This window comes from Nerophis ophidion, linkage group LG24, assembly GCF_033978795.1.
Source record: "Nerophis ophidion isolate RoL-2023_Sa linkage group LG24, RoL_Noph_v1.0, whole genome shotgun sequence".
Taxonomy (NCBI): domain Eukaryota; kingdom Metazoa; phylum Chordata; class Actinopteri; order Syngnathiformes; family Syngnathidae; genus Nerophis; species Nerophis ophidion.
The window spans coordinates 8950409-8973982 of record NC_084634.1 but is presented as its reverse complement, the minus strand read 5'-3'; the positions used below and the strand labels follow the sequence as shown (position 1 = coordinate 8973982).

Genomic DNA, 23574 nt, shown 5'->3' with positions numbered 1-23574 from the left:
TCCATAGTGAATCTACCTTAATAGTGATAGTCCAGTCCATAGTGGATCTAACATAATAGTGAGAGTCCAGTCCATAGTGGATCTAACATAATAGTGAGAGTCCAGTCCATAGTGGATCTAACATAATAGTGAAAGTCCAGTCCATAATGGATCCAACACAATAGTGAGAGTCCAGTCCTTAATGGATCTAACACAATAGTGAGAGTCCAGTCTATAGTGGATCTAACATAATAGTGAGAGTCCAATCCATAGTGAATCTACCTTAATAGTGAGAGTCCAGTCCATAGTGGATCTAACATAATAGTGAGAGTCCAGTCCATAGTGGATCTAACATAATAGTGAAAGTCCAGTCCATAATGGATCCAACACAATAGTGAGAGTCCAGTCCTTAATGGATCTAACACAATAGTGAGAGTCCAGTCTATAGTGGATCTAACATAATAGTGAGAGTCCAATCCATAGTGAATCTAACATAATAGTGAGAGTCCAGTCCATAGTGGATCGAACATAAAAGTGAGAGTCCAATCCATAGTGAATCTAACATAATAGTGAGAGTCCAGTCCATAGTGGATCTAACATAATAGTGAGAGTCCAATCCATAGTGAATCTACCTTAAAAGTGAGAGTCCAGTCCATAGTGGATCTAACATAATAGTGAGAGCCCAGTCTATAGTGGATGTAACATAATAGTGAGAGTCCAGTCCATAGTGGATCTAACACAATAGTGAGAGTCCAGTCCATAGTGGATCTAACATAATAGTGAGAGTCCAGTCCATAGTGGATCTAACATAATAGTGAGAGTCCAGACTATAGTGGATGTAACATAATAGTGAGAGTCCAGTCCTTAATGGATCTAACACAATAGTGAGAGTCCAGTCCGTAGTGGATGTAACATAATAGTGAGAGTCCAGTCCATAATGGATCTAACACAATAGTGAGAGTCCAGTCCATAGTGGATCTAACATAATAGTGTTAGAGTCCAGTCCATAGTGGATCTAACATAATAGTGAGAGTCCAGTCCATAGTGGATCTATCATAATAGCGGGAGTCCAGTCCATAGTGGATCTAACACAATAGTGAGAGTCCAGTCCATAGTGGATCTAACATAATAGTGAGAGTCCAGTCCATAGTGGATCTAACATAACATTGTGAAAGTCCAGTCCAGATTTTGCACAAAGACGTGAGTAAAATGAAGTTTGGAACAAAACACAGTCACACAGTGACCACCTTAAAGTGCTAACAGGAGCTCCTGGGCAGAAGTGACAGCTCGCAAGTGAACTCGGAGTCAACTCGTCCTTGTTTGCCACAAAACAAGCAAGCCGTGTTTGTTTAGTCGGGACGTCTCACTCTGCTGGTTTCAAAGCTCCTGCGGAACACGAAAGAAGCGCCTCATCTTCACCTCATCTCCATGGCGACGGCGAGGAGCGCCGCACTCAGGACCCGTCATATTAAAAACAACAATGACGGAGGTGCCGGGGGGGTCACAGGGAGGACCGCTGGGACAGACTGGCCTCCATCCTTCCTCCACCACCTTCATCAGGCTTTAACACAAACAAACACACCCCCTCCCATTCCTTCCTTCCTGCTGACTCATCATCACCAGGCAGCAGCAGCACCAACTAATTAGCAAGTGAGAGCTGCTAAATGGGTCGAGGAGAAGAAGGCTTCACACTTGGAGGGGTGGCGCTCGTTAGGAGGACCGTCTGGAGCAAAGATCGTTCCTCGAGGAGATCTGGACCAGCAACCATCATCAATCAATCAGTGTTTACTTATATGGCCCTAAATCACAAGTGTCTCAAAGGGCTGCACAAGCCACAATGACATCCTCGGTTCAGAGCCCGCATCAGGGCAAGGAAAAACTCACAGTGGGATGTCAATGTGAATGGCTATGAGAAACCTTGGAGAGTCCAGTCCATAGTGGATCTAACATAATAGTAAGAGTCCAGTCCATAGTGGATCTAACATAATAGTGAAAGTCCAGTCCATAGTGGATCTAACATAATATTGTGAGAGTCTAGTCCATAGTTGATCTAACATAATAGTGAGAGTCCAGTCCATAGTGGATCTAACATAATAGTGAGAATCCAGTACATAGTTGATCTAACATAATAGTGAGAGTCCAGTCCATAGTGGATCTAACATAATATTGTGAACGTCCAGTCCATAGTGGATCTAACATAATGTTGTGAGAGTCTAGTCCATAGTGGATCTAACATAATATTGTGAGAGTCTAGTCCATAGTGGATCTAACATAATATTGTGAGAGTCTAGTCCATAGTTGATCTAACATAATAGTGAGAGTCCAGTCCATAGTGGATCTAACATAATAGTGAGAATCCAGTCCATGGTGGATCTAACATAATAGTGAGAGTCCAGTCCATAGTGGATCTAACATAATATTGTGAACGTCCAGTCCATAGTGGATCTAACATAATGTTGTGAGAGTCTAGTCCATAGTGGATCTAACATAATATTGTGAGAGTCTAGTCCATAGTGGATCTAACATAATATTGTGAGAGTCTAGTCCATAGTTGATCTAACATAATAGTGAGAGTCCAGTCCATAGTGGATCTAACATAATAGTGAGAGTCCAGTCCATAGTTAATCTAACATAATAGGGGGAGTCCAGTCCATAGTGGGGCCAGCAGGAGACCATCACAAGCGGAGATGGGTCAGCAGCGAAGATGCACAGGCAAGCGGTCCACCCTGGGTCCCAACTCTGGACAGCCAGCAAGACCTGTGTCCCCCCTTCCATAAGGGAGAGGGGGGCAGATCAACTGGTCTTAAAAGGGGTTCTATTTAAAGGTTAGAGTATACAAATAAGTTTTAAGATGGGACTTAAATGCTTCTACCAAGGTAACATCTCGAACTGTTACCGGGAGGACATTCCAGAGTACTGGAGCCCCAACAGAAAACACTCTATAGCCCGCAGACTTTTTTTGGGCTCTGGGAATCACTAATAAGCTGCAGTTCTGTGGTTGCAGATTTCTTGCCGGGACATAAGTTACAATACAATCTGCATACAAGGACTTTGAAGCCCAGCTCCTTCAAGCCGGGTCGGGATGAAGGAGGGTCCCAGAATCCCCTCCTCTGGCCAGTAATGATGAGAATGGTGCAGTCTAATTCCTGGCCCTGCACGGTTACATAAGGGGTGGTGGGAGGGCGGTGGCCGCAGCCAATGACCACGGTCTTTCAGTTCCCAGTCACAGGAAGGTATAGCAGCGGTGGTTGCCAAGCAACAAGGCTTGTTGACCTGACTCCCCCCCCCCCTCCCCCTCGTTGTGGGAGATGTTTTCTCTCAGCACATGTTGGAAAGAGGGGAGCCTAAACAGGATGTGTCCATTGTCGTTTTGCAGGAGGACCACGCCGGCGAGGAGCAGGAATGCGTGCGGGGTAGACCGAGGGACGTGTCGGGGGAGGATACAGGAAGAGCATCCAGGGAGTCAAATTCACTTTCTCACCCAGTTTGGCTGAGATTTGACATCAAAGTGACAAACAAGGTGCAAACTGCTCGTTTCCGCCTGGGTGTAAATGACAGCAAGTGTGTCGAACGAAGGAAGGAAGGAAGGAAGGGAGGAAGGAAGGAGGGAAGGAAGGAAGGAAGGAAGGAAGGGACAAAGTGACAAACAAGGTGCAAACTGCTCGTTTCCGCCTGGGTGTAAATGACAGCAAGTGTGACTCGGTGTGTGGAGGGAGGGAGGGAAGGAGGGAGGGAAGGAAGGAATGAAGGAAGGGATGAAGGGAGGGAGGGAGGGAGGGAGGGGGGAGGGAAGGAAGGAAGGAAGGAAGGAAGGAAGGAAGGGAGGAAGGGAGTAAGGGAGGAAGGACGTGAGAGAGGGAAGGAAGGAAGGAAGGAAGGAAGGAAGGGAGGAAGGGAGGGAGGAAGGAAGGAAGGAAGGGAGGGGGGGGAGGGAGGGAGGGAAGGAAGGAAGGAAGGAAGAGAGGAAGGACGGGAGGGGGGGAGGGAGGGAGGGGGGAGGGAAGGAAGGAAGGAAGGAAGGAAGGAAGGGAGGGAGGGAAGGAAGGAAGGAAGGAAGGGAGGGAGGGAAGGAAGGAAGGAAGGAAGGAAGGAAGGAAGGGAGGAAGGAAGGAAGGGAGGGAGGGAGGGGGGGGGGAGGGAGGGAAGGAAGGAAGGAAGGAAGGACAGGAGGGAGGGAGGGAAGGAAGGAAGGGAGGGAGGGGGTGAGGGAAGGAAGGAAGGAAGGAAGGAAGGAAGGAAGTGACAAACAAGGTGCAAACTGCTCGTTTCCGCCTGGTTGTAGAAGGAAGGAAGGAAGAAAGGAAAGAAGGAGGGAAGGAAGGAAGGAAGGAAGGAAGGAAGGAAGAAAGGAAGGAAGGAAGGAAGGAAGGAAGGAAGGAAGGAAGGAAGGAAGGAAGGAAGATTTCACATCAAAGTGACAAACAAGGTGCAAACTGCTCGTTTCCGCCTGGGGGTAGAAAGAAGGAAGGAAGGAAGGAAGGAAGGAAGGAAGGAAGGAGGGAAGGAAGGAAGGAAGGAAGGAAGGAAGGAAGGAAGGAAGGGACAAAGTGACAAACAAGGTGCAAACTGCTCGTTTCCGCCTGGGTGTAGAAGGAAGGAAGGAAGGAAGGAGGGAAGGAGGGAAGGAAGGAAGGAAGGGAGGAAGGAAGGAAGGAAGGAAGTGACAAAGTGACAAACAAGGTGCAAACTGCTCGTTTCCGCCTGGGTGTAGAAGGAAGGAAGGAAGGAAGGAGGGAAGGAGGGAAGGAGGGAAGGAAGGAAGGAAGGAAGGAAGGAAGAAAGGAAGTGACAAAGTGACAAACAAGGTGCAAACTGCTCGTTTCCGCCTGGGTGTAGAAGGAAAGAAGGAAGGAAGGAAGGAAGGAAGGAAGGAAGGAAGGAAGATTTCACATCAAAGTGACAAGCAAGGTGCAAACTGCTGGTTTCCGCCTGGGTGTAGAAGACAGCAAGTGTGACTCGGTGTGTCCAGGGAGGGAGGGAAGGAAGGAAGGAAGGAAGGAAGGAAGGAGGGAGGGAGGGAGGGGGGAAGGAAGGAAGGAAGGAAGGAAGGAAGGAAGGGACAAAGTGACAAACAAGGTGCAAACTGCTCGTTTCCGCCTGGGTGTAGAAGGAAGGAAGGAAGGAAGGAAGGAAGGAAGGAAAGAAGGAGGGAAGGAAGGAAGGAAGGAAGGAAGGAAGGAAGGAAGGAAGGAACAAAGTGACAAACAAGGTGCAAACTGCTCGTTTCCGCCTGGGTGTAGAAGGAAGGAAGGAAGGAAGGAAGGAAGGAGGGAAGGAGGGAAGGAAGGAGGGAAGGAGGGAAGGAAGGAAGGAAGGAAGGAAGGGAGGGAGGGAGGGAGGGAGGGAAGGAAGGAAGGAAGGAAGGAGGGAAGGAGGGAAGGAAGGAAGGAAGGAAGGAAGGAAGGAAGGAAGGACGGACGGACGGACGGGAGGGAGGGAGGGAAGGAAGGAAGGAAGGAAGGAAGGAAGGAGGGAGGGAGGGAAGGAAGGAAGGGAGGGAGGAACGGAGGGAAGGAGGGACAGACGGAAGGAAGGAAGGACGGACGGACGGACGGACGCACGGACAGATGGACGCACGCACGCACACACACACACTGGTTATCTTTGTTTCAGGGGGTTTCCAGATTTTTGTGCCTCTCCCGGACATCACCTGGGGTTAACATTCGCCGATTTTCACTCGGACTACAATATTGAGGGCGTGACGTGATGGCTTTACTTTTAACGTCCTCTACAACATGTTGTAGCGCCCGCCTTTCCACCATGCTATCTGAGTGCCGGCCGGACGCATGCATTTCGCAAGTATGCCATTTCCAAGGCATACTTGGTCAACAGCCATACAGGTTACACTGAAGGTTGTGATATAAACAACTTTAACACTCATAATAATATGCGCCACACTGTGAACCCACACCAAACAAGAATGACAAACATTTCGGGAGAACATCCACTCTGTAACACATTATAAAAGCAACATAACAATTACCCAGAATCCAATGCATCCACGACTCTTCTTGGCTATATTATACACCCTGCTGGCACCAAACCCTGCCCACCTCAACCAACGCACGGTTCCGTTGTACTTGCGCAATTACAATAAAGACCTATCCTATTAAGTACGCATTGCCAAAACACACACACACACACGCACACACACACACACAGGTTATCATTTGGAATGGGGACCAAGTTTTTGATCATGACTTGTGGGGACCACCCTTTCTACAGGATGAGGAGGCATAAAAAAATTTGGTAACATGGCCACTGGCCAGTTATCTTATACACGTCTTTATATCTCTGGATTGATGAAGTAATGTGCTGATCATACTTACTGGGGACCCTGGGGGAAAATAGTTGGTATAGTTCATGGGCACCAAATTTTAACCTTTGTACATAATTCACACAAATTTGTACGTGACTACTGAGGACCTTTAAAGGGGAACATTATCACCAGACCTATGTAAGCGTCAATATATACCTTGATGGTGCAGAAAAAAGACCATATATTTTTTTAACCGATTTCCGAACTCTAAATGGGTGAATTTTGGCGAGTTAAACGCCTTTCTGTTTATCGCTCTTTTTGCGATGACGTCAGAACGTGACGTCTCCGAGGTAATACAGCCGCCATTTTCATTTTCAACAGTTCGACTATTTTTTGGAACCTTGGAGACATCATGCCTCATTGGTGTGTTGTCGGAGGGTCTAACAACACTAACAGGGAGGGATTCAAGTTGCACCACTGGCCCGAAGATGCGAAAGTGTCTGCCGCCAGACCCCCATTTAATGTGCCAGAGTGTCTCCACATTTTACATGGCACAGAGATGTTTGGATAACCTGCAGATGCATTTGCAACGATAAATTCAACGAAATCACAAAGGTGAGTTTTGTTGATGTTGACTTATGTGCGAATCAGACATATTTGGTTGCGGCGTGAGAGCCAGCTAATCGATGCTAACATGCTACGCTAATCGACGCTAAAATGCTATTTACCAGCGGAGCTAAAGCAGACATGGCACAGAGATGTATGGATAACCTGCAGATGCATTTGCAACGATAAAGTCAACGAATTCACAAAGGTGAGTTTTGTTGATGTTGACTGCCAGCTATTCGATGCTAACATGCTACGCTAATCGACGCTAACATGCTATTTATCGGCGGTGCTAAAGCAGACATGGCACAGAGATGTATGGATAACCTGCAGATGCATTTGCAACTATATTATGTTTCCTTCCACCCACATTTAATGCGAAAAAAACACTTACCAATCGAAGGATTTAAGTTGCTCCAGTGTCACAAGATGCGAAAGTCCTGATCGTTTAGTCCGCACATTTTACCGGCGATGCTAACGCAGCTATTCGGCCATGCTATGGCTAGGAATAGCGTCAATAGCTATTCGCTCAATAGCTTCAGTTTCTTCTTCAATAATTTCATACTCCAACCATCTGTTTCAAGACATGCGTAATCTGTTGAATCGCTTAAGCCGCTGAAATCCGAGTCTGAATCCGAGCTAATGTCGCTATATCTTGCTGTGGTATTCGGCGTTGTTTGTTTACATTGGCAGCACTGTATGACGTCACAGGGAAATGGATAGTCGCATCGCAAATAGCGAAAATCAAGCACTTTAAAGCTTTTTTAGGGATTCAAAAAATACAACAAGCCACTGGGAACTGATTTTTATTGTTTTTAACCCTTTTGAAATTGTGATAATGTTCCCCTTTGAAAAAAAATCAGTCAAAAACGAAAAAACGTAACCCTTTTGAATAGTTTTTACCTATGTTTCTGGGCATAACCAAGGATGTATTTGATACCGAGAAGAGTTTACATGTTGTGTTTTTTGTTCAATGACAGAAAGACTGTGACTTAAAATTTAATCCTGGCTTTGTAGATACACTGAGACCAAGTCTAAGCTCATTAGGTTTTTGAAACTGCACCAATTTTCTCAGACTTTTCAACAAACTTGAAGTGTTTTGTCCAGAGGATTATTTGTGATTTGTACGTTTTCAGAATGTGCTTGTTCTATTTATGGCCAAAGTAAAACAAAAAAAAACAACCTGGAGTTTTCTTTATTTTTAAGTTATCATGCCATGATTTTAACATTCTGGCCCACTTGGGAATAGATTTCCCTCCATGCGGCCCCTGAGCTAAAATGACTTTGACACCCCTGGTGTAAACAGAGCGATGTCCCCATTAAGTCAGCATTGCCAGAACACACACACACACACAGGTTATCATTTGGAAAGGGGATCAAGTTCTTGATCGTGACTTGTGGGGACCACCCTTTCTACAGGTTGTGGAGGCATAAAAAAAAATGCCCAGTTAGCTCATACACGTCTTTAAATCTCAGGAAGATGAAACAATGTGCTGATCGTACTTACTGGGGACCCTGGGGGAAAACAGTTAATATGGTTCATGGCGACCACATTTTTACTATTTTAAATAATTCACACACATTTGTACGTGACTAATGAGGACAATTTTTTTTTTAAATAGTTCAAATTAAATATGACATTTTCCTCAGAATACAGCACTCATTTAAAAATGTTTCCCTTAAGGGGACCTGTTTTTTTGGTCCCCATACCGTCAGAAGTCCCCTAAAGGTGACTGTGTAAACAGAGCAATGTCCCCATTAAGTCAGCATTGCCAGAACACACACAGGTTATCATTTGGAAAGGGGACCAAGTTCTTGATCGTGACTTGTGGGGAGCACCCTTTCTACAGGTTGTGGAGGCATAAAAAAAAATGCCTAGTTAGCTCATACACGTCTTTAAATCTCAGGAAGATGAAGCAATGTGCTGATCATACTTACTGGGGACCCTGGGGGAAAACAGTTAATATGGTTCATGGCGACCACATTTTTACTATTTTAAATAATTCACACACATTTGTACGTGACTAATGAGGACCATTTTTTAAAAAAAATAGTTCAAATTAAATATGACATGATCCTCAGAATACAGCACTCATTTAAAAATGTTTCCCTTTAGGGGACCTGTTTTTTTGGTCCCCATACCGTCAGAGGTCCCCTAAAGGTGACTGTGTAAACAGAGCAATGTCCCCATTAAGTCAGCATTGCCAGAACACACACACACACACAGGTTATCATTTGGAAAGGGGGACCACTCTTTCTACAGGTTGTGGAGGCATAAAAAAAAAATGCCCAGTTAGCTCATACACGTCTTTAAATCTCAGGAAGATGAAGCAATGTGCTGATCGTACTTACTGGGGACCCTGGGGGAAAAACAGCTAATATGGTTCATGGCGACCACATTTTTACTATTTTAAATAATTCACACACATTTGTACGTGACTAATGAGGACCATTTTTTTTTTTTTAATAGTTCAAATTAAATGTTCAAATTAAATATGAGATTTTCCTCAGAATACAGCACTCATTTAAAAATGTTTCCCTTTAGGGGACCTGTTTTTTTGGTCCCCATACCGTCAGAGGTCCCCTAAAGGTGACTGTGTAAACAGAGCAATGTCCCCATTAAGTCAGCATTGCCAGAACACACACACACACACACACACACACACACACACACACACACACACACACACACACACACACACACTGCAGCAGACAAGCAAAATGTTGCGGCTCCATCTATTCGCTGGCCGGGAGCCAACACGAGTCCATCAAGCAGCGGCAGAGTGGGGGGAAAAAAAGTGCTGCTGAAGACATTTGGACTTAAAGGGATTTGCTTCTAGGACCTTCCTGCCAGGAGACTGGAAATGAGGGGGGTGGGGGGGGGGCGTGTCGGTTGGCGTGAAGGGCAAAGAAACAAAGCAGGTTGGACTCTGTTAGTGGCGATGTATTCCTCCCAAGGCTCTCAGCGGGAATTTGGAGCAATTAATTGTGAGACGGCCGAGTGGCAAACTACATGTTGTCCTTCTGGGGACGTCACCGCTTCTCCCTGACTGGACTTGCCTCCGTCATTTCACGTATCATCTCCTTTGGACACCTTCGTGCACGTGCTCCTACATTGTTGTCACATGTTCATACATGCGTTCCAATATTGCTATTACATGTTCATAAACATGTTCCTACATTGTTATTACACGTTCATACATGCGTTCCAATATTGCTATTACATGTTCATAAACCGGTTCCTACATTATTATTACACGTTAATAGACATGTTAGTACATTGTTACATGTTCATAGACGTGTTCCAACATTGTTAGTACACGTCCAGAGACATGTTACTACATTGTTACATGTTCATAAACCGGTTCCTACATTGTTATTACATATTCATGGATGTGTTCCGACGTTACATGCTCATAAACCGGTTCCTACATTGTTATTACACATTTATAGACGTGTTCCAATATTGCTACATGTTCACAAACCTGTTTGTACATTATTAGAAATTCATAGAAGTGTTCTGATATTGTTACATGTTCATAAACCTGTTCGTACATTATTACACATGCATAAACGTGTTCCGATATTGTTACATGTTCATAAACCTGTTTGTACGTTATTACACATTCATAGACGTGTTCCGATATCGTTACATGTTCATAAACCTGTTCTGACATTGTTATTACACATTCATAGACATTTCCGATATTGCTGCATATTCACAAACCTATTTGTACATTGTTATTACAAATTCATAGACGTGTTCCGATATTTTTTCATGTTCATAAACATGTTCGTACATTATTACACATGCATAGACGTGGTCTGATATTGTTACATGTTCATAAACCTGTTTGTACGTTGTTATTACACATTCATAGACGTGTTCCGATATCGTTACATGTTCATAAACCTGTTCCGACATTACACATTCATAGACGTGTTCCGATATTGTTACATTTTCATAAACCCGCTCGTACATTATTACACATGCATAGACGTGTTCCGATATTGTTACATGTTCATAAACCTGTTCCGACATTGTTATTACACATGCACAGACGTGGTCTGATATTGTTACATGTTCATAAACCTGTTCCGACATTATTACACATTCATAGACGTGTTCCGATATTGTTACATTTTCATAAACCTGCTCGTACATTATTACACATGCATAGACGTGTTCCGATATTGTTACATGTTCATAAACCTGTTCCGACATTGTTATTACACATGCACAGACGTGTTCCGATATCGTTACATGTTCATAAACCTGTTCCGACATTATTACACATTCATAGATGTATTCCGATATTGTTACATGTTCATAAACCTGTTCGTACATTATTACACATTCATAGACGTGTTCCGATATCGTTACATGTTCATAAACCTGTTCCGACATTGTTATTACACATTCATAGACGTGTTCTGATATTGTTACATGCTCATAAACCTGTTCCTACATTGTTATTACACATTTATAGACATTTCGATATTGCTACATATTCACAAACCTATTTGTACATTGTTATTACACATTCATAGACGTGTTCCGATATTGTTACATGTTCATAAACCTGTTCGTACATTATTACACATGCATAGACGTGGTCCGATATTGTTACATGTTCATAAACCTGTTTGTACGTTGTTATTACACATTCATAGACGTGTTCCGATATCGTTACATGTTCATGAACCTGTTACGACATTGTTATTACACATTCATAGACGTATTCTGATATTGTTACATGCTCATAAACCTGTTCCTACATTGTTATTACCCATTCATAGACATTTCCGATATTGCTACATATTCACAAACCTATTTGTACATTGTTATTACACATTCATAGACGTGTTTCGATATTTTTTCATGTTCATAAACCTGTTCGTACATTATTACACATGCATAGACGTGTTCCGATATTGTTACAAGTTCATAAACCTGTTCGTACATTATTATACATGCATAGACGTGGTCCGATATTGTTACATGTTCATAAACCTGTTTGTACGTTGTTATTACACATTCATAGACGTGTTCCGATATTGTTACATGTTCATAAACCTGTTACGACATTGTTATTACACATTCATAGACGTATTCTGATATTGTTACATGCTCATAAACCTGTTCCTACATTGTTATTACACATTTATAGACATTTCCGATATTGCTACATATTCACAAACCTATTTGTACATTGTTATTACACATTCATAGACGCGTTTCGATATTTTTTCATGTTCATAAACCTGTTCGTACATTATTACACATGCATAGACGTGTTCCGATATTGTTACATGTTCATAAACCTGTTCGTACATTGTTATTACACATTCATAGACGTGTTCTGATATTCTTACATGTTCATAAACCTGTTTGTACATTAATATTACACATTCATAGACATGTTCTGATATAGTTACATGTTCATAAACCTGCTCGTACATTAATACACATTTATAGACGTGTTCCGATATTTTTACATGTTCATAAACCTGTTCGTACATTGTTATTACACATTCATAGACATGTTCCGATATTGTTACATGTTCATAAACCGGTTCCTACATTGTTATTACACATTCATTGACGTGTTCCGATAATGTTACATGTTCATAAACCTGTTCGTACATTATTACACATGCATAGACGTGTTCCGAAATTGTTACATGTTCATAAACCTGTTCCTACATTGTTAATACACGTTCATAGGTATGGTCCTACATTATTGCATGTTCATAGACCTGTTCCAATATTGTTACATGTTCATAAACCTGTTTGTACATTGTTATTACACATTCATAGACATGTTCCGATATTGTTACATGTTCATAAACCTGATCCTGCATTGTTAATAGACGTGTTCCTTCATTGTTGATACACGTTCATAGGTGTGTTCCTACATTGTTATTACATATTCATAGACGTGTTCCGATATTGTTACATTTTCATAAACCGTATCCTACATTGTTGTTACACATTTATAGACGTGTTACGATATCGTTACATGTTCATAAACCTGTTCGTACATTATTACACATTCATAGACATGTTCCGATATTGTTACATGCTCATAAACCTGTTCTTACATTGTTATTACACATTTATAGACGTGTCCCGATATTGCTACATGTTCATAAACTTGTTCGTACATTATTACACATTCATAGACGTGTTCCGATATTGTTACATGTTCATAAACCTGTTCGTACATTATTACACATTTATAGACGTGTTCCGATATTTTTACATGTTCATAAACCTGTTCGTACATTATTACACATTTATAGACGTGTTCCGATATTGTTACATGTTCATAAACCTGTTCCTGCATTGTTAATACACGTGTTCCTACATTGTTGATACACGTTCATAGACATGTTATTACAAGTTCATAGACCTCCAATATTGTTACAAGTTCACAAACATGTTCCTGCATCGTTAATAAACGTTTATAGACGTGTTCCTACATTGTCAGGTGTTCATTGATGTGTTCCTACAGAGTTAGAAACAACCCCGTTTTCTGTACAAACTGTAAATCACTTTGTGATTCCGTCTGTGAAAGCCGCTATATAAATTAATGCCATCCATTTCCTACCGCTTATTCCCTTTTTGGGGTTGCGGATGGTGCTGGGGGGGGGGCGCTTATTTTTCTGCTTTAAATTTTCTAGGTAGGAGCGAAAGTTTGACGGACGCAACAGTAACTAATGGGGGCGGGGCTAAGTGGAACAAACTTTCGCGTGTTAGGGTAGCAGACTAATGTGTGGACCACAATTACACAAAATGGATAAATTGGCTTCATATAGAGTTGCATACAGAATTGCTCAATGCAAAAAAGGCACAAACAGTTGCTGAGCAGCTGATTCTCCCCGCTGCAATAGACATGGTGTCGGTCATGCTTGACGAGACAAGCGCAGCAAAATTAAAAGCTGTCCCACTGTCAAACGACACAGTTGCGAGACGTACATCCGACATTGCAAGTGGTCTTAAGGAACAACTCGTAGACAAATTAAAAGAAAGTCGTTTTGCTCTACAAGTGGACGAAGGTACTGACAGCAATACAGACTGCCTGTTCGTCGCATACGTCCGCTTTGTGAATGGCAAGTCATTGTGCGAGGATTTACTGGAAATACATAAAACATAGAGCCACTGCTGATGAGCTGTTCAAGATAATGGACAGTTTCCTCAAAGAACGCGACCTTAAATGGGAAAACTGTGTGGGCTTTTGCTCTGATGGCGCACAGACCATGGGCAGGGTCAAGAAACGGGCTGCAGGCTCTAATAAGAGGGTTGCGCCAAATGCGCGTTGGACACACTATCATGCACCAGAAAGCACTCGCATTAAGGCAGCTCAGCCCCGAAAGAATGAGGTTTTAACAGGTGTTTTGAGCGCGGTAAATTTCATCCATCCCATTTTCTACCGCTTATTCCCTTTCGGGGTTGCGGAGGGCGCTGGCGCCTATCTCATCAAAACACGAAAAAGTGGCACTTTAATTTAGTTATTATTGAACTGGGATGCAAGTTAATTGATTTATTATTGAACTTGATGCAAGTTATAACACTTCTGTTTTATTAGGGTCCGCAGGCCCATGGCAAAGGACTCCTAACTGCTATGTTTTATTATTATTATTCCGCACCTACGCGCTGTAATTTGACCCCCCTTAACATGCTTCAAAACTCACCAAATTTGACACACACGTCGGTATAGCAAACCTTCCCAACATATTAACCAAGCAATCCCCCAAAATGAAAATTGCGCTCTAGCGCCCCCTAGGAAAAAAATTACAGACAAAACTGCATGTAACTTCTGTTAGGAATGTCATAGCGACATGAAACAAAATAGGTCTGACTTTAGACCCAATTTTCATACACTCACTTCTTTCAGCAAAAAATCTACAGGAAGTTGGCAAAAAACCCCTTCTAAATAAAATTTTCGCCAAAAATGCCATTTTTGCGCTGTAATTTGACCCCTTTAAAATGCTTAAAAAGTCACCAAACTGGGCGCACACATAAGGACTGGCAAATATTGCGATCTAATGAAAAAAACTAACCCCAAAACTCAAAATTACGCTCTAGCGCTATTTTTGAAATAAAACACTGAAAAAACTGCTCCTAGGAAGAAAACACAGACAAAATTGCTTGTAACTTCCGGTAAGAATGTCGGAGGGACATTGAAACAAAAAACCTCTATGTAGGTCTCGCTTAGACCTACATTTCATAGATTGACAACCCCCGACAAAAATCAACAGGAAGTTTGCAATCCCCCTTCAAAACAAAAGTTTTTTAAAAACCGGTCACCTTTCTTCAAACATTACCTCTGAGTGCGTTTGTTGTTTTGGCTTCAAACTCGCACAGGAGAGAGATTGAACCCTTCTGATTAAAAGTATAGAACAGAATTTTGATAAGTTCTCAGGTTTTGATTTTACGTGCCTTCAAAGAACCCCTGTGCAAAGTCTCCTAAAAAATGTCATTTTTGCCTCTTTGAGCTGTTATTTGACCCCCTTAAAATGCTTCAAAACTCACCAAACTTGACACACACATCAGGTCTGGCAAAAATTGCGATCTGATGAAAAAAACCTAACCTTAAAACTCAAAATTGCGCTCTACCGCCCCCCTAGGAATACAACACGGATAAACTGCTTCTAGGAAGAAAACACAGACAAAACTGCTTGTAACTTCCGGTAGGAATGTCAGAGAGACATGAAACAAAAACCTCTATGTGGGTCTGACTTAGACCTACATTTAAATAATTAACATACTTTGGCAAAAATCAACAGGAAGCTTGATATTTTCACTTCAATACAACAACTGCATTTCTTTCACAATGCATTAAATAGTGCCACCAAGGTGTCTGCTACCGTGGGGCTTGGGGGCAGCAGCCCAAGACACGCTCGCACCTTCGCACCCTAATTTGACCCCCTTAACATGCTTCAAAACTCACCAAATTTGACACACACATCGGTATGGAGCGGCAGACCAACATATTAAGCAACCAAACCCCAAAAAATGAAAATTGCGCGCTAGCGCCCCCTAGGAAGAGACAAAAAACAGACTGCTTGTAACTTCCGTCAGGAATGTCGTAGAGACATGAAACAAAAACCTCTATGTAGGTCTAAGTCAGACCTACATTTCCAATAAAACACTTCTATACCTAAAATCAACAGGAAGTTGGCAAAAACCCCTTCAAAACTAAATTTTTGCAAAAAATGCTTTTTTTTGCCTCTTTGAACTGATATTTGACCCCCCTTAAACTGCTTCAAAGTGCCAGTTAAAGCTATACTATGCCAAGCGAAAGCCATTTATCAACAACATCCAGAAACGCAAATCTGTAATTTGACCCCCGTAACATGCTTCAAAACTCACCAAATTTTACACACACATCAGGACTGGTGAAAATTGCCATCCAATAAAAAACCAAACCCCAAAAATGAAAAGTGTGCTCTAGCGCCCCCTAGGAAAATAAACTGATAAAACTGCTTGTAAATTCTGTTAGGAATGTCGTAGAGTGATGAAACAAAAACTTCTATGTAGGTCTGACTAAGATCGGGGACTCGGGACACGGCGGCGGCGGCCAAAGGCGGACCCGACCAACGCTGCTTGCAGCTTTAATTTATTATTGAACTTGATGCAAGTTATACCACAGCTGCACAGTTATTTATTATTGAACTTGATGTTATTTTATGTTATTGAGTTTGAATGTATACAACTTGATGTTACTTCATGTTCTATAAAGTTGAAAATGTTAAGCTTGGCATTAGCGTTCTGTTGGGGCGATGGGGGCAGGTGGGGCTTGAAAACTCCCCCTTGTCCAAAGTGGGGGATGACAAAAAAAGTTTGAGAACCCCTGGAGTAGACCATGGACACACACACCAGTGAACCGTGTTATTTCACCGTGATCGCTGTCACGCAAAACACGTCGAGGTGGTGTCCTTCAAGGTTGTAAACATGTTTACATAAAAACAATGATGAAGAGCTCTTACCTGCTCAATAGCCATCTTCTTGTTGGGTTGACCAGTGACAAAACGGTTGTAATCTAAAAAACAAAAACAAAACAACAACAGTCATTATTGCTAAAGAACACTTTTTTATTCTCTCAATAAAACCTCGATGCACCTTTTATTGTCTCCAAGTTTGACTTATAGCTGTAATTGTATCACTTCTTCTTGCACGCACGACAATGAAGTGTCCTAAAGTCCTACTGAAAAGACCAGCTGGGCATATTTTTTATGATATCAAATTATTTCCACACTGCAAAAAGTCAGTGTTCAAAAACAAGAAAAAAAAATATATATATATATAAATGAGGGGTATTTTAATTGAACTAAGTATAGTGACGTGAATTATATTTATATAGCGCTTTTCTCTAGTGACTCAAGGCGCTTTACATAGTTTTTCAGTTTTTTCAGTTTATTTTCAGTCTAACAAAAACATATTCAAACATGGATCACGATTCAAAAATGACTGAAACAGGCAGAAGCAAAAAAAAGCTTATATGCCCAACATAAACATTTTTACATTCAATTAAGTTACCTTTTCTAATCATTTTGTAATACAAAAAAGAAATAGTCATTCAGCATTTACATTTAAGTTGCCCTTTCACAAATAATACAAAAATATGTACTTACACACATGCACTTTTTTTGTAAATAGATCATCAATCAATCAATGTTTATTTATATAGCCCCAAATCACAAATGTCTCAAAGGACTGCACAAATCATTACGACTACAACATCCCCGGAAGAACCCACAAAAGGGCAAGGAAAACTCACACCCAGTGGGCAGGGAGAATTCACATCCAGTGGGACGCCAGTGACAATGCTGACTATGAGAAACCTTGGAGAGGACCTCAGATGTGGTCCTAGATAGATAAACATACATACCTTCTAAATACAACATTTAACCAAACAAACATACATTTCTAGTTCACATAACTTTTTCAAATACTTGGTGACATGTTCTTTTTGAAATTAAATACTGAGTCACTCATTTTTATTTCTTTACCAACAGAATTCCACAAATTAACACCGAGAACAGATAAACATCCACGTTTAACAACTAATCTTGCTTTTGGTCGAATAAACTTAGATTCATCTCTTAGATTGTAGAGAGAAGTATTTTTGAATTCCTTCCGGAAGAGTATTTATTTTTTGCTTTTGAACATTAACTGTGTTATTTTGTAATAAACAATATCTTGAAATTTCATAAGTTTTGATGTAACAAAATAATGGATGGGTATGGTCATAATATCCTGCTTTGTTTATTAGCCGTACAGCTTTTTTTTTTTTGCAGCAAAACATTATCATTAATTATGGTTTTAAAAGTGGTTCCCCAGAGTTCTACACAGTATGTCATGTATGGAAGTATCAAAGTATAATAAATTGTTAACAAAGAATTATAATTAAGTAATTCTTTAGTTTTATACAAAACACCAAGTGTTTTTGATATTTTTGTTTTTAGATAATTTACATGATAATTTATAGTCAGTTATAACTCCCAAATCTTAGTATCAAAGACACGCTCAATTTTCTCTCCATTTATTTTAATATGTACTTCATTAGATACCTCAGTTTTGGTACCAAATATCATAAATTTAGTTTTAGCAATATTACGTGATCATTTATTCATATCAAACCAGTTTTTAAGCACTGTCATTTCTTGTTCTATTTTTACCAAAAGTTCATTAACATTTTTTCCAGAGCAAAGGATGGTTGTATCATCAGCAAACATAAAAAAATGTCAAGAAACTTGATGCATCACAAAAATCATTAATGAAAATTGTAAATAACTTAGGAGCAATTACAGAACCCTGAGGAATTCCACAAACTATATTCCTAAATCCAGATATTGTATTATCCATGCGTTTGTTACGTCTCGTCTCGACTACTGTAACGTATTATTTTCGGGTCTCCCCATCCATCCATCCATCCATCCATCCATCCATCCATTTTCTACCGCTTATTCCCTTTCGGGGTCGCGGGGGGCGCTGGCGCCTATCTCAGCTACAATCGGGCGGAAGGCAGGGTACACCCTGGACAAGTCGCCACCTCATCGCAGGGCCAACACAGATAGACAGACAACATTCACACTCACATTCACACACTAGGGCCAATTTAGTGTTGCCAATCAACCTATCCCCAGGTGCATGTCTTTGGAAGTGGGAGGAAGCCGGAGTACCCGGAGGGAACCCACGCATTCACGGGGAGAACATGCAAACTCCACACAGAAAGATCCCGAGCCTGGATTTGAACCCAGGACTGCAGGACCTTCGTATTGTGAGGCAGACGCACTAACCCCTCTGCCACCGTGAAGCCCAGTTTAAGAACTACGTTTCTCAAAGTGCAATTGCAAGAAATTTAGGGATTTCAACATCTACGGTCCATAATATCATCAAAAGGTTCAGAGAATCTGGAGAAATCACTCCACGTAAGCTGTCATTATTGAATGACGCTGAGATCATTATCCATGCGTTTGTTACGTCTCGTCTCGATTACTGTAACGTATTATTTTCGGGTCTCCCCATGTCTAGCATTAAAAGATTACAGTTGGTACAAAATGCGGCTGCTAGACTTTTGACAAGAACAAGAAAGTTTGATCACATTACGCCTGTACTGGCTCACCTGCACTGGCTTCCTGTGCACTTAAGATGTGACTTTAAGGTTTTACTACTTACGTATAAAATACTACTACACGGGTCTAGCTCCAGCCTAATCTTGCCGATTGTATTGTACCATATGTCCGGGCAAGAAATCTGCGTTCAAAGGACTCCGTCTTATTAGTGATTCCCGAATAGCCCAAAAAAAGTCTGCGGGCTATAGTGTTTTCCGTTTGGGCTCCAGTACTCTGGTCCCGGTAACAGTTCGAGATGCCACCTCAGTAGAAGCATTTAAGTCTCACCTTAAAACTCATTTGTATACTCTAGCCTTTAAATAGACTCCCTTTTTAGACCAGTTGATCTGCCGTTTCTTTTCTTTTTCTTCTATGTCCCACTCTCCCTTGTGGAGGGGGTCCGGTCCGATCCGGTGGCCATGTACTGCTTGCCTGTGTATCGGCTGGGGACATCTCTGCGCTGCTGATCCGCCTCCGCTTGGGATGGTTTCCTGCTGGCTCCGCTGTGAACGGGACTCTCGCTGCTGTGTTGGATCCGCTTTGGACTGGACTCTCGCGACTGTGTTGGATCCATTATGGATTGAACTTTCACAGTATCATGTTAGACCCGCTCGACATCCATTGCTTTCCTCCTCTCCAAGGTTCTCATAGTCATCATTGTCACCGATGTCCCACTGGGTGTGAGTTTTCCTTGCCCTTATGTGGGCCTACCGAGGATGTCGTGGTGGTTTGTGCAGCCCTTTGAGACACTAGTGATTTAGGGCTATATAAGTAAACATTGATTGACATTGATTGAACGCGTTGTTTTCTATTTTCTAGATAGCTCTTGATCCAGGACAGAGCTGGCCCTCGGATGCCGTACTTATCCAACTTATTTATTAACTGTCAGTGGTCAATGGTATCGAAGGCCTTTTTTAAATCAATATAGATGGCTATTGTAAATTCATCATTATCCATAGTAGTACTAACCTCCTCTAGCATATGTTCCATTTTCCCTAAAACCATACTGCTGCTGCTTAAGCAAGGTGTTTTTTTCCTTGCATCGATTAGCTTTACATACTGAAACCCAATATCTAAGTTACATTTAAACCAGTGTGGGTGGCACTGGGAGCAGGTGGGTAAAGTGTCTTGCCCAAGGACACAACGGCAGTGACTAGGATGGCAGAAGCGGGGATTGAACCTGCAACCCTCAAGTTGCTGGCACGGCCGCTCTACCAACCGAGCTATACCGCCCCTAATCACAATTATTTAAATAAATAAATAATAAATGGGTTGTACTTGTATAGCGCTTTTCTACCTTCAAGGTACTCAAAGCGCTTTGACACTACTTCCACATTTACCCATTCACACACACATTCACACACTGATGGAGGGAGCTGCCATGCAAGGCGCCAACCAGCACCCATCAGGAGCAAGGGTGAAGTGTCTTGCTCAGGACACAACGGACGTGACGAGGTTGGTACTAGGTGGGAATTGAACCAGGGACCCTCGGGTTGCGCACGGCCACTCTCCCACTGCGCCACGCCGTGGAGTGATTTTGGAATCACGATAAATAACGCCATTTTTATATTAATTTGAAAACGCAAAAACAGTACCACCAAAACTCAATTTTAAATATAATCTAATAAAACAGTGGCTCTAGAGCAGGGGTGTCCAAACTTTTTCCACTGAGGGCCGTACACGGTTGGTAGAGCGGCATGAGGAGGTTGTGTGGGGGAGTAAGGGGGGGATCCACTACCATCCATCCATCCATTTTCTACCGCTTATTCCCTTTTGGGGTCACTGGCGCCTATCTCAGCTACAATCGGGCGGAAGGCGGGGTACACCCTGGACAAGTCGCCACCTCATCGCAGGGCCAACACAGATAGACAGACAACATTCACACTCACATTCACACACTAGGGACCATTTTTTTTAGCGTTGCCGATCAACCTATCCATCTTTGGAGGTGGGAGGAAGCCGGAGTACCCGGAGGGGAACCCACGCACTCACGGGGAGAACATGCAAACTCCACACAGAAAGACCCCGAGCCTGGATTTGAACCCAGGACTGCAGGACCTTCGTATTGTGAGGCGGACGAACTAACCCCTCCCCCACCGTGAAGCCCCGTCCACAAGTGGAACGCTACCATTACGGCGTAAGAACGGAATTGAACGTGTGACTGACAGCTACAATCTCCTCGCAGACACCCGCTCACACAATCAGCGGCGGGAGCGTTGCTGCCGGCGTCACCCCGGGCAACGGCAGAAGTCATGCCCCCCCCCCCCCACCAGCCCCGTGCGAGCGCGGCGCTCCCTGGCGGCTTACAGTAAATGTTCTCCCCGCACTGATAAGAGCGAGCTCCTAATTAATCTGCCTGGAGCGGGGGAGGGGCCCAGGGCCTTGGGGGGGGGGAGAAAAATCATAGCTCGTATGGCGAATCGCTCCCCGTTGTTCAGGGTGGAGTCATACATGTGCCCCGGGGGCGATTCTTGTGTCATATGATACATGATTAACAATGTCATCGCCGTCAAAACGACTTTTTTTCCTGCCGTTTGTCGCCATTTTGCACGTTCTGGTCAGTGTAACACGTGTTGGTCATAGCTGTCTGCAGGTGATGTGCGATACCACTGATTTCCTTTACGATCTGATACCAAGTCAAATTCAGGATGGTATCGGCGATACCGATAAAGACCCACTTTTATTCTTTGGCTTTTAACACTAAGTGAGTTGTGTGGTCCTCTGTGTTTTTTGTACACTTTGATTTCTATATTACTGTTTTAATTGATTTTACCCTTTAAAATTGTTTTTAATCATATTTGTTTTTATATTGTTTTTTTTAATATTGGCTTTATATGTATTTATTTTTTGTTTTAATTCAGTCATTGGTGGAGCATAATATTGTTTTTTTGGTATTGTTTTTAACATGGCTGTGCAGCACTTTGGAAACGTTATTGTTGTTTAAATGTGCTATATAAATAAAGTGGATTGGATTGGATTGGCGATGCCGATACTTGGCGCGAAATATTTCGAACATGTCTGCTAAAAAATTTTTAAGTTGCGTATTTTAAATAACTAATCTAAGAAAAAATAAACAACAGTAATAATGTGAGAAAAAAAGAGCAACACATCAGATCTTAATGAGAAAACGCTGAAATTGTTACACTAATAAAAATATACACTAAATTTTGTCTTCATATATATATATAACATTTTAAAGCATTTTTTATGAGAAAATGTCAAAATATCAGACTTATCAGTATGCAGCCCTTGATGAAAAAATCTAGACGCTCCTAACCTAAAATATTAAAAGCTCTCAAAATAAAAAATAAAAAATATACTTAATTTAAACAAAGAGTGGAAAGTTAATTAAAAAATAAACTGAGCTAATGTGACGAAATGACAACAATCGTAATAAACATTTAAATAATAAATAATATACTGCTGAAATTTTTTAAGTTGTGTATTTTAAATAACATATGTATCTACGAAAAAATAAACAGCAGTAATGTGAGAAAAAAAGAGCAACACATCAGAATTTAATGACAAAAAGCTGAAATTGTTTAAACTAATAATAATATTGTCTTTACACACACACATATATATATATATATATATATATATAAATAAATAAATATATGGAGGGGTTATTTTGACATTTTTCAATAAAAAAATGCTTTAAAAATGTTTACGTATATATATATATATATATATATATATATATATATATATATATATATATATATATATATATATATAGCATTTTAAAGCATTTTTTTTTTTATTACAAAATGTCAAAATAACCCCAGTATGCAGCCCTTGATGAAAAAAATCTAGACGCTCCTGACCTAAAATATTAGAAGCTCTTAAAATAAAAACAAAAAATATACTTAATTTAAACAAAGTTTGGTGAGTAAATTAAAAAAGAAAATGAGCTAATGGTGACAAAATGACAACAATCATTATAAACATTTAAATAATAAATAACAAACACGTGTTGGTCATTTCTGTCCGCAGGTGATGTGCGATACCACTGATTTCCTTTCCGATCTGATACCGAGTCAAATTCAGGATGGTATCGGCGATGCCGATACTTGGCGCTAAATATTTCGAACAAGTCTGCTGAA

At 41.5% G+C, this 23574-nt stretch overlaps 1 protein-coding gene across 2 annotated transcripts in view; it reads right to left on the bottom strand.

The window, feature by feature from the left end:
- LOC133541952 (transcription factor IIIB 90 kDa subunit-like) overlaps positions 1-23574 on the bottom strand; it is a 277169-nt gene that overhangs the window by 11281 nt on the left and 242314 nt on the right. For both annotated transcript variants that reach the window (XM_061885688.1, XM_061885689.1), the window contains exon 17: positions 16841-16893. In XM_061885688.1, coding sequence (XP_061741672.1) covers positions 16845-16893 — 49 coding nt within the window. In that variant the 3' untranslated portion in view covers positions 16841-16844. The remainder of the gene's footprint in view (positions 1-16840; positions 16894-23574) is intronic.